The sequence below is a fragment of the Apostichopus japonicus genome, chromosome 2, assembly GCF_037975245.1.
Source record: "Apostichopus japonicus isolate 1M-3 chromosome 2, ASM3797524v1, whole genome shotgun sequence".
In the NCBI taxonomy this organism is placed as follows: Eukaryota; Metazoa; Echinodermata; class Holothuroidea; order Aspidochirotida; family Stichopodidae; genus Apostichopus; species Apostichopus japonicus.
The window spans coordinates 19,829,550-19,842,982 of record NC_092562.1 but is presented as its reverse complement, the minus strand read 5'-3'; the positions used below and the strand labels follow the sequence as shown (position 1 = coordinate 19,842,982).

At 38.0% G+C, this 13,433-nt stretch overlaps 1 protein-coding gene across 1 annotated transcript; it reads left to right on the top strand.

Annotated features, from left to right (window-relative positions):
* The first annotated feature begins 3,583 nt into the window (after positions 1–3,583).
* Positions 3,584–11,442, top strand: LOC139981443 (uncharacterized). The gene is made up of 6 exons (XM_071993822.1): positions 3,584–3,825; positions 6,118–6,237; positions 6,791–7,168; positions 7,656–7,919; positions 8,401–8,655; positions 9,150–11,442. The coding sequence occupies exons 1-6, from the start codon at positions 3,741–3,743 to the stop codon at positions 9,263–9,265; spliced, it is 1,218 nt and encodes a 405-aa protein (XP_071849923.1). The 5' UTR covers positions 3,584–3,740; the 3' UTR covers positions 9,266–11,442.
* The last annotated feature ends 1,991 nt before the right edge of the window (positions 11,443–13,433 follow it).

Sequence of the window (13,433 nt, the reverse complement as noted above, 5' to 3'; positions counted from 1 at the left end):
ACAAAACAAATAACACAAAACGCTCTCTTCGGAATTTTCGGGCAAAAATATGAAAAAGATTCGGGCAAGCTACTGCATATTTATATATAGGCTATATATATCTTTCTCCTCTTAGGCTGCCCGAATTTTTCAGGACTTTTGCCCGAATTTCTTGTCCTTTGGAAATTTGGGGGGGGGGGCAGTCTGCCCCCTGCCCCCCCCCCGCCTCGTACGCCTATGGACATATATATGTGTGAAATACCGGAAAGGTATGTGGTATGTTGTTTCCATAATATCGAGCACATATTCAAGTTGTTCAACTCGTTCTCATCCAATTACCACACCGTCGCTAGGAAATATTCATATTTTCTTTCTTTCTTAAATTGTGAATGAATTAGCATATCTGCAAAAGTTGTGTGTAACTTTGGAAATTCACTTTCATTCGGATATGTAGCCATACAATAAGCATAACTGTTTTTTTTTAATTGATATATTTTTTTATAGCAAATTTAGTCAATTTGATCTTGGGCTTTGCGGAATTAATGTCGGATCATGGATAAGAATAACAAATTGAGATTGTTGTAGAACGCTTCAGTTCAGTTTCCGCAAGCCTTTGTGCATAGCTTAAATTCCTAATTTCTACGTCACGTTTCTCTCTTCTTTTTGTAAGTCTTAGCCTTTTTTTAGTGGATACAACAGATTATCGCATTATAATATACCGGCTCTTCTAATTCACGGCGAAATCATTGAACCTTACAAGGGTATTGTTCAACCCCTCAGTCATTGTCTACAAGCAGTGACACCGCTTGTATTAACCGACTATTATTACATATATAGGCATATTGTCCAACAGATATAGGCCGGTGAGAACGTCTAATTATCAGTACATTTGAAAAAAACGTTTGCAAGGATATATGAAGGGCAGTCATAAAAATTAGAATAAAAAATCAACCGGACGGTTTGTTTTAGCGGTTCTTTGTCTTTTGAGTTTAACCGGTAACGGATAATCGGTAACAGAAATAATCACTTTTCCTCTTCAAAATATGTTACCTATATTTCGTGTAATCGTGTGGATATTGTTCGTGACAAGTGAACTGGAATTATTGAGAAGTGTTATATCACAGAATGGTAAGATCTACGATTATTACAGAATTTTTCATGTTTTTCATTCAATAACCAATGAATATTTAAAGCCTACAGTGAGTGATTGCCCTTGGTTTATCCTCACATATACACAATTAGAAAGTGTGTAGTTTATGAGGCAGCTATAACGAAAATGAACGTTTAAGGATATTTCTATGTAAGGGGGGGGGGGTGACTCAGAGAAAGATATTGGTTTCAGTGTCGGCATTGTTTATATTTTCTTTGAAAACATGAAATGAAAATATAAAAAATATAAAACACACATATACAAAGGAAAGTAAGTTGTTTCACCTCCTGATTAATGGCATTATGATACCACGTTTTGACAAAATGGCGGCCCCATGAAACGGCATTCCAATACCGATATGCTAAAGGGAACAATATTTACCATATAAGAATTTCCACCATGCTAAGCTAAAAATGATGTCTGAGTTTGCTTCTCTTGTAAAAATCCATAAAAATGACGTTGGAACTTTCAGTTAGTATGAATCGGATCCCCCTGCTCATTAAAGGCATTGAAGACTCGCCCCAAACCGCGTGCCGCCCTCTGAAAAAAGTTAACTATCCGTTGCTTGCCAGTGAAGTTTTTTTCTTGTCACTACAAAATGCAGACAGTAATAAAACGTGATACCTTGTTACCTTTTATGTAGACCTGAGATGTCCATCGCTGCTATATGTACATTGTGTTGTGGGTATTGACCGTAGCTGCATGTATTGACTGTATACACACACTAGTGTCTAATTACCGACGGTAGCAAGCTGCGTGTGCATTTTCTGGGATCGATGGTGGTGTCTAGACTTCTGTTACACCTCATTCGAAACTAGGTCAGATTACCGGCATCAGACGTTTCTTTGTGAGCGAGTATTCAATGCCTTTAACCTATATCTGTATTCTCTGCTTGTATTTTGTCCCTTGTAAATTCGGGCTGTAACGACTTGCCCGAAAAAATATAACCAAAATTGTTCGCACTCTCCGCACGCGTTCCACATGTTAATTTGCATATCATATAGGCATTCATCGGTTATTACATCAAATGCCAATAACATAAAATCATTTTCCATGTTATTACCTTTCCATATTGGTTATAATTATTGGGGAAGTCGTTACAACAATAATGATAATAATAATAATAATGTAAGTTTAACCATTGAAAAGCACATCGCAAATTCTTCTTCTTTCAGTAGGTGCCAGTGGCGGAGCTATAGGGGTATTGATCAGGGGATAGAGAATGGTCTGTAGGGGCGCTTTTGACACTATCTAATCGGAGCGCCACCACAGGTTGGCGCGGAGCGTACAAAAATTTTTGGAGTAAAGATACTCCCTAGATCGCCGGAAATGACCCTTTCCAGGCCTTGCTAATTTGCACATAAACGAAGAATAAATAGGTGTCATCGCCATTTGTCAGAAAATTGCACTAAAAAATGTGACAAATGTCAATAGGTATTTGCGAGCGCAATAAAAAAGTCAATAATCGCGAATAAGTAAAAAGCTGAAAAGGGCGCCGGCAGTCCATTTGAGTCCGTCAGGGGGGGGGGGGCATCCGCCCCCTCTGACTGTGTGGACGCTCCGCCACTGGTAGGTGCCTGAAAAATTCTCAGCATATTGCCCAAATTTTCAGCCAATAAATTGAAAAACACACTGCAAATTATTCTCCTTCCAGTAGGTGCTCGAAAAATATCGGCATATTGCCCGAATTTTCACCAAAAAATTGAAAAACACACTGCAAATTATTCTTCTTCCAGTAGGTGCCCGAAAAATTCTCAGCATACTGCCCGAATTTCCACAAAATAATTTGGTTGGGGGGGCTGCAGCCCCCCCCCCCCCCCTCGCCTCCTACGCCTATGGTGGTATGTTGTATGTTGTTTCCATAAAAATCGAGCACATATATATTCATGTTGTTCAATTCGTTCTCATCCAATTACCACACCGTCGCTAGGAAATATTCATATTTTCTTTCTTTCTTAAATTGTAATGAATTGGCGTACCTGCGAAAGTTGTGTGTAACTTTGGAAATTCACTTTCAATCGGATGTAGCCATACAATAAGCGTAACTGTTTTTTTTTTTTTTTTTTGATAGCAAATTTAGTCAATTTGATTTTGGGCTTTGCGGAATTAATGTCGGATCATGGATAAGAATAACAAATTGAGATTGTCGTAGAACGCTTAAGTTCAGTTTCGGCAAGCCTCTGTGCATAGCTTAAATTCCTAATTTCTACGTCACGTTTCTCTCTTCTTTTTGTACGTCTTTAGCATTTTTTTTAGTGGATACAGCAGATTATCGCATTATAATATACCGGCTCTTCTAATTCACGGCGAAATCATTGAACCTTACAAGGGTATTGTTCAACCCCTCAGTCATTGTCTACAAGCAGTGACACCGCTCGTATTAATCGACTATTATTACATATATAGGCATATTGTCCAACAGATATAGGCCGGTGAGAACGTCTAATTATCAGTACATTTGAAAATACGTTTGCAAGGATATATGAAGGGCAGTCATAAAAATTAGAATAAAAAATCAACCGGGCGGTTTGTTTTAGCGGTTCTTTGTCTTTTGAGTTGAACCGGTAACGGATAATCGATTACAGAAATATTCACTTTTCCTCTTCAAAATATGTTACCTATATTTCGTGTAATCGTGTGGATATTGTTCGTGACAAGTGAACTGGAATTATTGAGAAGTGTTATATCACAGAATGGTAAGATCTACGATTATTACAGAATTTTTCATGTTTTTCATTCAATAACCAATGAATATTTAAAGCCTACAGTGAGTGATTGCCCTTGGTTTATCCTCACATATACACAATTAGAAAGTGTGTAGTTTATGAGGCAGCTATAACGAAAATGAACGTTTAAGGATATTTCTATGTAAGGGGGGGGGGGGTGACTCAGAGAAAGATATTGGTTTCAGTGTCGGCATTGTTTATATTTTCTTTGAAAACATGAAATGAAAATATAAAAAATATAAAACACACATATACAAAGGAAAGTAAGTTGTTTCACCTCCTGATTAATGGCATTATGATACCACGTTTTGACAAAATGGCGGCCCCATGAAACGGCATTCCAATACCGATATGCTAAAGGGAACAATATTTACCATATAAGAATTTCCACCATGCTAAGCTAAAAATGATGTCTGAGTTTGCTTCTCTTGTAAAAATCCATAAAAATGACGTTGGAACTTTCAGTTAGTATGAATCGGATCCCCCTGCTCATTAAAGGCATTGAAGACTCGCCCCAAACCGCGTGCCGCCCTCTGAAAAAAGTTAACTATCCGTTGCTTGCCAGTGAAGTTTTTTTCTTGTCACTACAAAATGCAGACAGTAATAAAACGTGATACCTTGTTACCTTTTATGAAGACCTGAGATGTCCATCGCTGCTATATGTACATTGTGTTGTGGGTATTGACCGTAGCTGCATGTATTGACTGTATACACACACTAGTGTCTAATTACCGACGGTAGCAAGCTGTGTGTGCATTTTCTGGGATCGATGGTGGTGTCTAGACTTCTGTTACACCTCATTCGAAACTAGGTCAGATTACCGGCATCAGACGTTTCTTTGTGAGCGAGTATTCAATGCCTTTAACCTATATCTGTATTCTCTGCTTGTATTTTGTACCTTGTAAATTCTGTTAGGCCTACTTGTCATTCAGCCTCTGAAGAAGATCTTGTTAGGATCGACATGTCAGGCACACTTACTTTTTTTACACATTCTGTTACACAGGGTCTTTAGTGGATAAAGCAGTTTTGCTAACAGTTTTTGTTTTATTTTGAATTGTTTTTTTGTTGTTGTCAGTTTTGGTTCATATAGTTAGTTGAAAAGCTCGTCATCAGCATAGAGAGAGAAAACAGAATCATAAACGATTGGATTTGAAAACCTGTTTTGAAATTTGTAAAAAAATGGACTAATTCTAAAAGATCGTCATCAGTATTGCCTCCAAATATGCTAGAAAATCAATTAATGGTCACACATTCTAGAATCATTTTTAAAGCCACTTTCACTTATATTTCCATGCAGTGATGAGATAAATTCGTATCTATTTTACAACTCCTAAATTTTTAGGAGCCACTTGGACGGTCTGATCCTCAATTAAGTAAAGAATAATTGTTAAAACTTTTAGCAAATGTTTCGTCCCGAAAATTAGGTCCAATAGTGATGACCTTGAAAATTTTGGTTCAATAAGTTTAAATTGTTACTGAAATCCTTAAATATGAAATAGGCTGGGCTTTTCTCATGGAGTTCACTGTTGGCGCATTAACGTGTGTTGATTGTTGTGTGAAAGGAACATATAAATATTTTCAACACTCAATGGCCTATAAATAAAGGCCTAAATACTGGTTAACATAAACTGTCCTACTAATAGAATCCGATCAGTGCAATGATATTAACCACAGGTGCTAATTGTTCGCTCATGTGGATCACTGGTCACAAAGAATATGCCTATTATGCAGTTTCGATCATTTTCTGTGTAATTCATTGTTTGTGTGTGTGGGTGTGTGTTTTTTTACATGCAAACTTCATTCAAATTAGTGTTATCACAGTAAAGAACCGCACATATAAGGGGGGGGGCGGGGTATTCAATCAATTATACAAACATGGATCTCTATAGCTGTTTTTTTATAAGCATGTTAATTAATATTTGTTGTAAAGCTGTCATGGCATATATACACGTATACAAATATTATATTTAGTCGTCACATGTGAAAAGAAAGGGGGGGGGGTACAAATTCCAAACTATAGAGGGCGAGCCATTCGTGGTATTGACACCTTTGTCAGGAAAGATATATAAATGATAAAATGTGAATCGATTTCTACTTGAAGTCCAAACTTGTTCATTTCAATTCCAATGTAGCCTAATGGGGTTCTTGGTGAACTCCCTCAGAGACAAATATAGACGAGAAATAATGAAATATATCTTTTGCAAGAAAATCGATATAGACACCAATATTTCACCTTATTTGATTTACATTATTTTTCATCAGTTGATCCATGTCTTGATAATACGTGTGTAGCGCCTTCGACGTGCGCTTCTAGCTCAGGGGAAGCACTCTGTCTCTGCCAAGATCTTGCGGTTGGAGATAATTGTGAAAATGTGTTGTTTGGTGAGTATATACTAAAAAGCTATACAATTATTCACAAGAATTAGAGATATATTTTTACGTACGAAAATAACTCACAAATCTGAAGAACAAAAAACAATGGACGGGACATGTGTTCTCTTCTATAGCTGTTGTGTTTTTTTTTTTTTTTAGTTGGGTTTAGGTTTTCCGTTTGGGTTTCACTACTTAACCAAGGACATGTCAAACGAGAACAACATCACGTGGTACGATTACAAATAGAATTCCCCTTGCATATATGAGTGCAATCGTACAATACCCGAGTACGTATATAATCTTCACTAGTTTCAATGTACGAGTATATCAGTCCGCGAGGACTACTACACATGTAACTATATATACCGCACATATAATACGGATGACGAGTGCGGACTTTCTTCTTCAATTCTGCTCTGACTGATATCATTTAAGTTATAAACATATCTAACCGATGCTATTAATGAAATATATTGTGTTCTTTTGCATTGCACACTCAATTTCAAGACTATAATCTTTTCTCTTCTTTCTTCTTTATAAATTATACCCTTATATCGAATAGTCTCCGGTACCACGGTGATCCGAATCAACACTCAACAAGGAACCATCCTAAGCCCTAACTTTCCAGATCCAAGCCCCAGTCGACTGCGGTTTCTCTACTACATTATACAAGTTCCAGGAGCTCTCCGGTTTAATTTCAGTATCAATTTCTTTTGCACGGAAGAGAATAAAGATTTTCTTTTCTATGGCAATGGAACCAACCCGTCTCTACAGGCATTTCCGGCCACGCTTGGAGTTGAGTTTTTAAACGGTTGTTTGAATGAAACAATGACGGATGAATTACCGATGGAATTAATTTTAGAGGGAGACTCCGCCTGGTTTCGATACGATACAGATAGGAACATACCAAGCCCTGGTTTCAATATAACCTACACCATAGGTAACCGTTACGTCATTTTCTTGGTAATATAGCCCTGTGCGAGAGGGCCTTGTTAGTTTACCGGTATCCAATACCGTATAAAAAAAAAACACATTTGCACCCACCTTATTTATCAACAAATCTCCAAAGTACTAATAGCTCGAATAATATATTAATTAATCTGTTCAGGTCCAAACTTACCACCGTACCAGATGGTACAAGGACTCAGTTCTAAGTGCCCACAATGCAATAATAAAAAAGGATGGGCTGGCATGGGGAGGGGGGAGGGTGGGGTGAGTGTTTATTTAACAGTATCTGCATAAGCTTATACTTAATTTGTATTTATGATCAATTTAAAGTTTAAATTTTCACCCCACCGAACATTGTGGTTCATTTAAGTGCATGGCTTAATATATATATATATATATATATATATATATATATATATATATATATATATATATATATATATATATATACATATTTAACCATTTTTTTGCTGTTTCAGTTGGAAACCCACCGATTATAACTTGTCCTGAACCTGTATTTATCGAGTCTCTCGAGAATGATATTGGTAACAACGCTGTCTGGCCTGACCCAACATGTACCGGTATAGACAGACCCGACCCATCAACCCTTCAATTCGAATGTACCCCGGAGCTTGGAGTATTCTTCCTCGGTTTAGGACCCAATACTGCAACGTGTACTTGCACGGATAACCTTGGTGCTTCCGATAGCTGTGATTTTGAAGTAACTATTACTCCATTCCCGGGTAATTATCAATCAAATTATATCCAACAAAATCGAACTTTGCATTAAACGATATTTTGAAAGTGCGGACTCCCATCAAGTTCTCATTTAATGGAAAATGAGACCACGGGGGAGTTGACGGGAGAGGTTGAGCAGGGTAGAAGGAGGGGAAGGGGCGGGGGTTGTCCTTTGTATGTTCTGAAACATTACATCTATAATGTATCGCTATAAGATCTGTTCAGAAATTAAATAAATAGCAATCTATAGCAATTCGCACCTCTTTTTGAATGAATTGCGGACTCGTTCTATGGGATTGACTGGAGGAGGACATGTTTTCGGTGGGGAGGGAGGGGGGGGGAGGAATAGGTGGGTGACAAAGAGTTATTTTTATCCATCGTATTTGAGGGAGAGAAAGGTTATACTACTTTGGTTCCTGGTAATATTGGATATTGACATTGAGTAAAACCAAACCAAACAAATTCTTTCATTAACTTTTTCCTTAGTAAATACACAACCAGTTATTAATTGTCCAAATGACGTCACTGTGGCGTCACTCCCGGGTGACGTCGGTAACACAGCCAGCTGGTCACCTCCTATATGTACGGACGTGGATCAAACTCCTGATACCTTACAAGTTTCGTGCAGTCCGCAATCCGGTGATCTTTTTCCGGTGGGGATTAGCGATATTGTCTGTTCTTGCGGTGACGACAGAGGAGCAGTGTTAACCTGTAATTTCATGGTGACCGTTACACGTGACCGTAAGTAAACAAGTGCAACAAAATGTTGAAATGTTTACAAGCCATGAAAAACAAGTTGGTTAAACGATTGAATGAACCATGTTGGGAACTGTCCAGGCTGTCTTCCTCTATAACACGAGATCAGTGACATGTACAAGGGATTGGGGGGGGGGGGGTGGAGGGGTGTCATATCCCACACAACACAAAACGTAAGCATGTATTATAGTTACCGCTTCTAGCTTCGGTGTAGTGATTCGTAAACATGTCTTCGAGATTCGTATCGACACCCCCTTTGACTGACTTTTGGTATTTCATCGTCACAAGGGTCTAGAGGGTGAGAGAGCTCTCCCTGCGCCGACAGTTATCACTGCTTTACCCGAATTATCTCTTGGAAGGGAAGTGGAAAGGGGGAGTGGGGGTGCATTTGTTGAACGTTTCTCATGTGCACAATATGTGAAGATAAAGCTGTATGAAACAAGCGAATGCACAACTTTTCTATTCTTTTCATCCTTTAGCTGGAAGCGTTTGCAATGGAAATCCTTGCTTCCCGAATGAATGTCGGCCAACCGGGAGGACACTCGGGACTATCTATACCTGTCATGCACAAGTAGGAGAAATATGCACACCATAGCAATAATGAGTTTACCAAGGAAGTGATTTCGTAAAATGGTCATTAACATATGAATTCGGTATTCCTAATTGACTTGTCTCGAAGTTTATTGGATCTTGCGGAGTTCCAGTTCTTTTGAGATGTAGACCAGACTATAGACGCGTACGCTAGAATACTGGGGATATAATTGTCGCCACGGTGATATGAATATCGCCAGACCACAGTACTATAAAGAGTCCATCGAAAAACAAGGGGTTCTAGTCCTTCTGACTTTCTTGGTGAAGACGGGAAACTGATACACGGGTAGTAGTGTTTGAGTCATGTCTGGTAGTCGCACTGTGGTGCATATTTCATGGAATAACTATACATGTACAATTATTTAAATAAAGACTATATAAATATATCGTATTAACTATATATGTATATGATGGTGAACGTCATTGCATCAAAATAAGAAAAATGACATTTGGAAAATGAATCATTTGTATGAATGAGTAGAATTTATAACACTTGGATGCGGGTATATACTTAATATAGCTGTCAGTATGGGACGATGAAGAAAGAGGAAAATTGCGAGATATTGGGATACGGCCATGATGGTCGTATTATGTGTGTAGCCTACTATGTATGGTGATTGATCTCGATATGAGAGATGATTATATGACGAAATCTTGGAATATAGATGCAACCATAGTTACGAATATGAATTGACGGTTGAAGTTTGATTCAGTGAAAGTTAGTATTCAGTTAAACGAGCCCCCTTCCCATCGCTCCCCCCCCCCCCTCCCCAAGTAGAAAAAGAAAAGTGGAGTCCACGAAATCATGACCAGGATTCGCCACGACCTTAATTATGAAGTGATTTTAACAACTGAGTAGATAAAAAGTATCATGTTTTATTCTTATGGTACATGGTAAGGATGTTAAGCTGCGTGTTAATTTGCAATGTAAACTCAAATTGATCACAATTATAGAGAGTCCAGTAATTCTTCAAGAATTTAAGCAACATTATCATATTTTATTTCTTGTATGAGTAAGTTATTCACAAGTTTCCTGTTTATAATATTTCATGGCTTGTAATGGATATGACGAATATTATTATTGGTAGGTTTCTGCCCAAAGCAGACTTGGAATCTACTGAAAAGAAACTTTTGGGCACCATTTTGCAATATTAGTATAGAAGTTTGAGGTCACTCATGACGAACTTAATAGCTGTTATAACCAGTTAAATACCAAAGAACAAAGGATCGATTGGGTTCGCGGGACAAGGGAACAAAAAACGAGGTCATATGATGCCACAATGCCACCCTGTATTCATTGTTGTAACCAGCTTTGATCACCCCACGCGTCACTAATCACAATAATCTCACGATTAAAAGCTGTTATTGTGTCAGGAATCAAAGTTACAACAATTGTACCACTCATATAATGGAATTTGTTTTGTGCGGTATATATTTTGAATAGAAATATATTAACTATATACCATATAATTTCTAGCTACACATCTCTAAACAGGGTACGGGCCCGTTCAATGGAATGTTAATGCCAGAGATCTATTGCCCTAACAGAAACAAAAAGGATAACTTAGAATTATGGAATTATAATAGGCTGGCAAGTCGTTTTCACAACGGAGAAATATGTAAACTGCGTGTGGTGTTTGAGCGTTTTGTCAATATGCCCAAAAAAATGTGTTACGTTATCGGCGTTCTAGCCTATACTGCTAATCAGAACAATGTTTAATTTTATGAATTTAAAAGTTCAAACGCAATATGGTCTTGTCTTGGAGGGATATGTTCATAACAAGATATGTTTAATCCTGATTTTCCTCGTTCGAACCCAAAACCCAATTTTCCTCGTTCGAACCCTCGTTTGTACCCAAAATAAATTCCTCAACTCTTTTCCACCGTTTATAATCGCCCAGTCAGTTTTCCGTCGCACATTTACTTATATATCAGTATATGTTCCTGACAGGATATGTTCCCACCTAATGCTGCTCCATAGAATATTTTTTCGTCTTTTTAATTTGTTTGCTCTCTCAGCCATTCCTTGCTTCTTTTCTTTCATCAAATGTATAACTTGCTTTTAAACCCTCCTGTCATTCATATCAAAAATGTTGACGTCCAAAACAGATGAAGAGGGGAAGAAAGAAAAATCTATATATATAAACACAGAGAAAAATGAATAAATCAAATACCATTTTATGTATCATGTCATTTTAATAATGCTTTGCACTGTTTGAACATTTTGACTCTGTACAGTTGCAGATAAATTCAGACATCATTGGAAAGTGTTGTATAATACCGTAATACGGTTTACGAAAAGGCCCTCAATAAAAACTTCAAACAAGTTTGTGGTATTTTTCTTTTAAATTTATAACTGCACCATACAAAATGCTCTGAGGATGTTGTTTCCACCTATAGATGCAGAAAAAATCATTGCAATTTGGTAAAACTATAAATTTTAACCCCCTGCTTATCCCTCTAGTTTAAGACTTAGTTGGTTACAAAATATATTTAATAATTTCTTTTCTGTAGATGTCAGTCTGAAGTCACAGTACTTTACTAGGGTTAACACCCAAGATTCATTTCTTGCAACCACAAAAGCTGCAGAAAAGATTTATGCGAAAGGTAGTTTAGATAATAAACAATTCAATTAAATGGCATGTAACAATAATATTACTGAATGCTAAAAGAAACTTAAAAAAAAAAAAAAGTTTGCTAAAATACTCCATTCATATTCTAATACATATCATGAAGTGTCTGCCAACAAGACTCAATGTTGTAATTTGTTGCACATGATAGACAGTAACATTTTCAAGTAACACCGACAAAGGGCATCGTTAATGCCCATGGTCATCTGCAGATGTGGAGTGGGAGAGATTACCCCCTCCCCTTCCAGTAGTTTTGACTGGAAATTATTTCTAGATTTAGCTGTTAAGAACTGGACAACATGGAATGCCATTGTGTGTCATATGGCCCCAGTTTTGCATGGAGAACAGTGGTCCACAAACTTAGAGGTCAAATGACTCAGGATATTCCATGAGGACTGAGCACCGACCCACCAGCCCCCCCCCCCCCACCTGGAATTGATGATCAAAATGCATAAAAGTTTGCCCTGGACTAAGGACTTTGGATGTTAACTAAGGATGTTAAAAAACACCAAATACATCTCTCATGGCAGGCTGTGAAAACTAGCTGAATTTGATAAATTCTAATTCAAACTTCCATTGACCCACCGAAAATATGTTGCAATCCATCTTAGGGTCACTCCCCCAAAGTTTAAAGACCATTGCTGCAGGGAGAACTTAACCTTGACCAAAGCCAGCTTTAGCCACAAGAACAAGTTAGATGAATAGGTCCCATTCAAGCCAGACACCCCCCATACAAACACCGTGCTCTGTACGACCTCGTCTAACCACGCAATACTGCATACAAGATTGAAACACTGACATATTCAAGTGGTACTCTTGCACCAAAGATGATGAACATCACATAACAATTTGTAAACGATTATGGAACTGGTGCCCACAAACCTGACTTTGGTTTTATATCCAGAAATTTCGGTATTAATGTCGCTGCTTGCACTGAAGAACAAATACAAACTTTTAGTAGTGTCATCACAACCTTCAGTGCCAGGGAACTAACCATCTGTAACAGGGATATACCCCTCTATACCAGGGATACACTCTTCTGTACCAGGGATACAACCTTCTGTACCAGGGACACACCCTTCTGTACCAGAGATAAACACTTCTGTCAAGGATATGCCCTTCTGTACAAGGATACAACCTGTACCATGGATACACCCTTCTGTACCAGGGATGAAACCATTTGTACCAGGGATACACCCTTCTGTCAAGGATGTACCCTTCTGTACCAGGAATTCACCCATCATGTACCCGAGACACACCTTTCTGAACCAGAGATACCATTCTCCACATGGAATTTACCCTTCTGAATCAAGGATACAATGCACACTATAATGGTTATCCATACCAAGATGAAGAAATCCCATGGTTACCCATGTTACAACCAACTCTTCTACGTTTCTCCCTTTCTTTCAATAATTGACAGAACTTCTTTTTTACCTACAAATGGAAAGAACAAATTCTTCCAGACCAGATGGCCCAAACAATCATGGTACCCTTTCTGACAATAGCCTGTAGACAACTGCTCCTTGTCTACAGACAAAC

Bases quoted from the DNA above. Each gene is read 5' to 3' on its own strand.
- LOC139981443 (XM_071993822.1), top strand. From the start codon at position 3,741: ATGTTACCTATATTTCGTGTAATCGTGTGGATATTGTTCGTGACAAGT. The intron at 6,238-6,790 runs GTGAGTATATAC...TATATCGAATAG, and splicing joins TTGTGAAAATGTGTTGTTTG to TCTCCGGTACCACGGTGATC. The intron at 8,656-9,149 runs GTAAGTAAACAA...TTCATCCTTTAG, and splicing joins GGTGACCGTTACACGTGACC to CTGGAAGCGTTTGCAATGGA.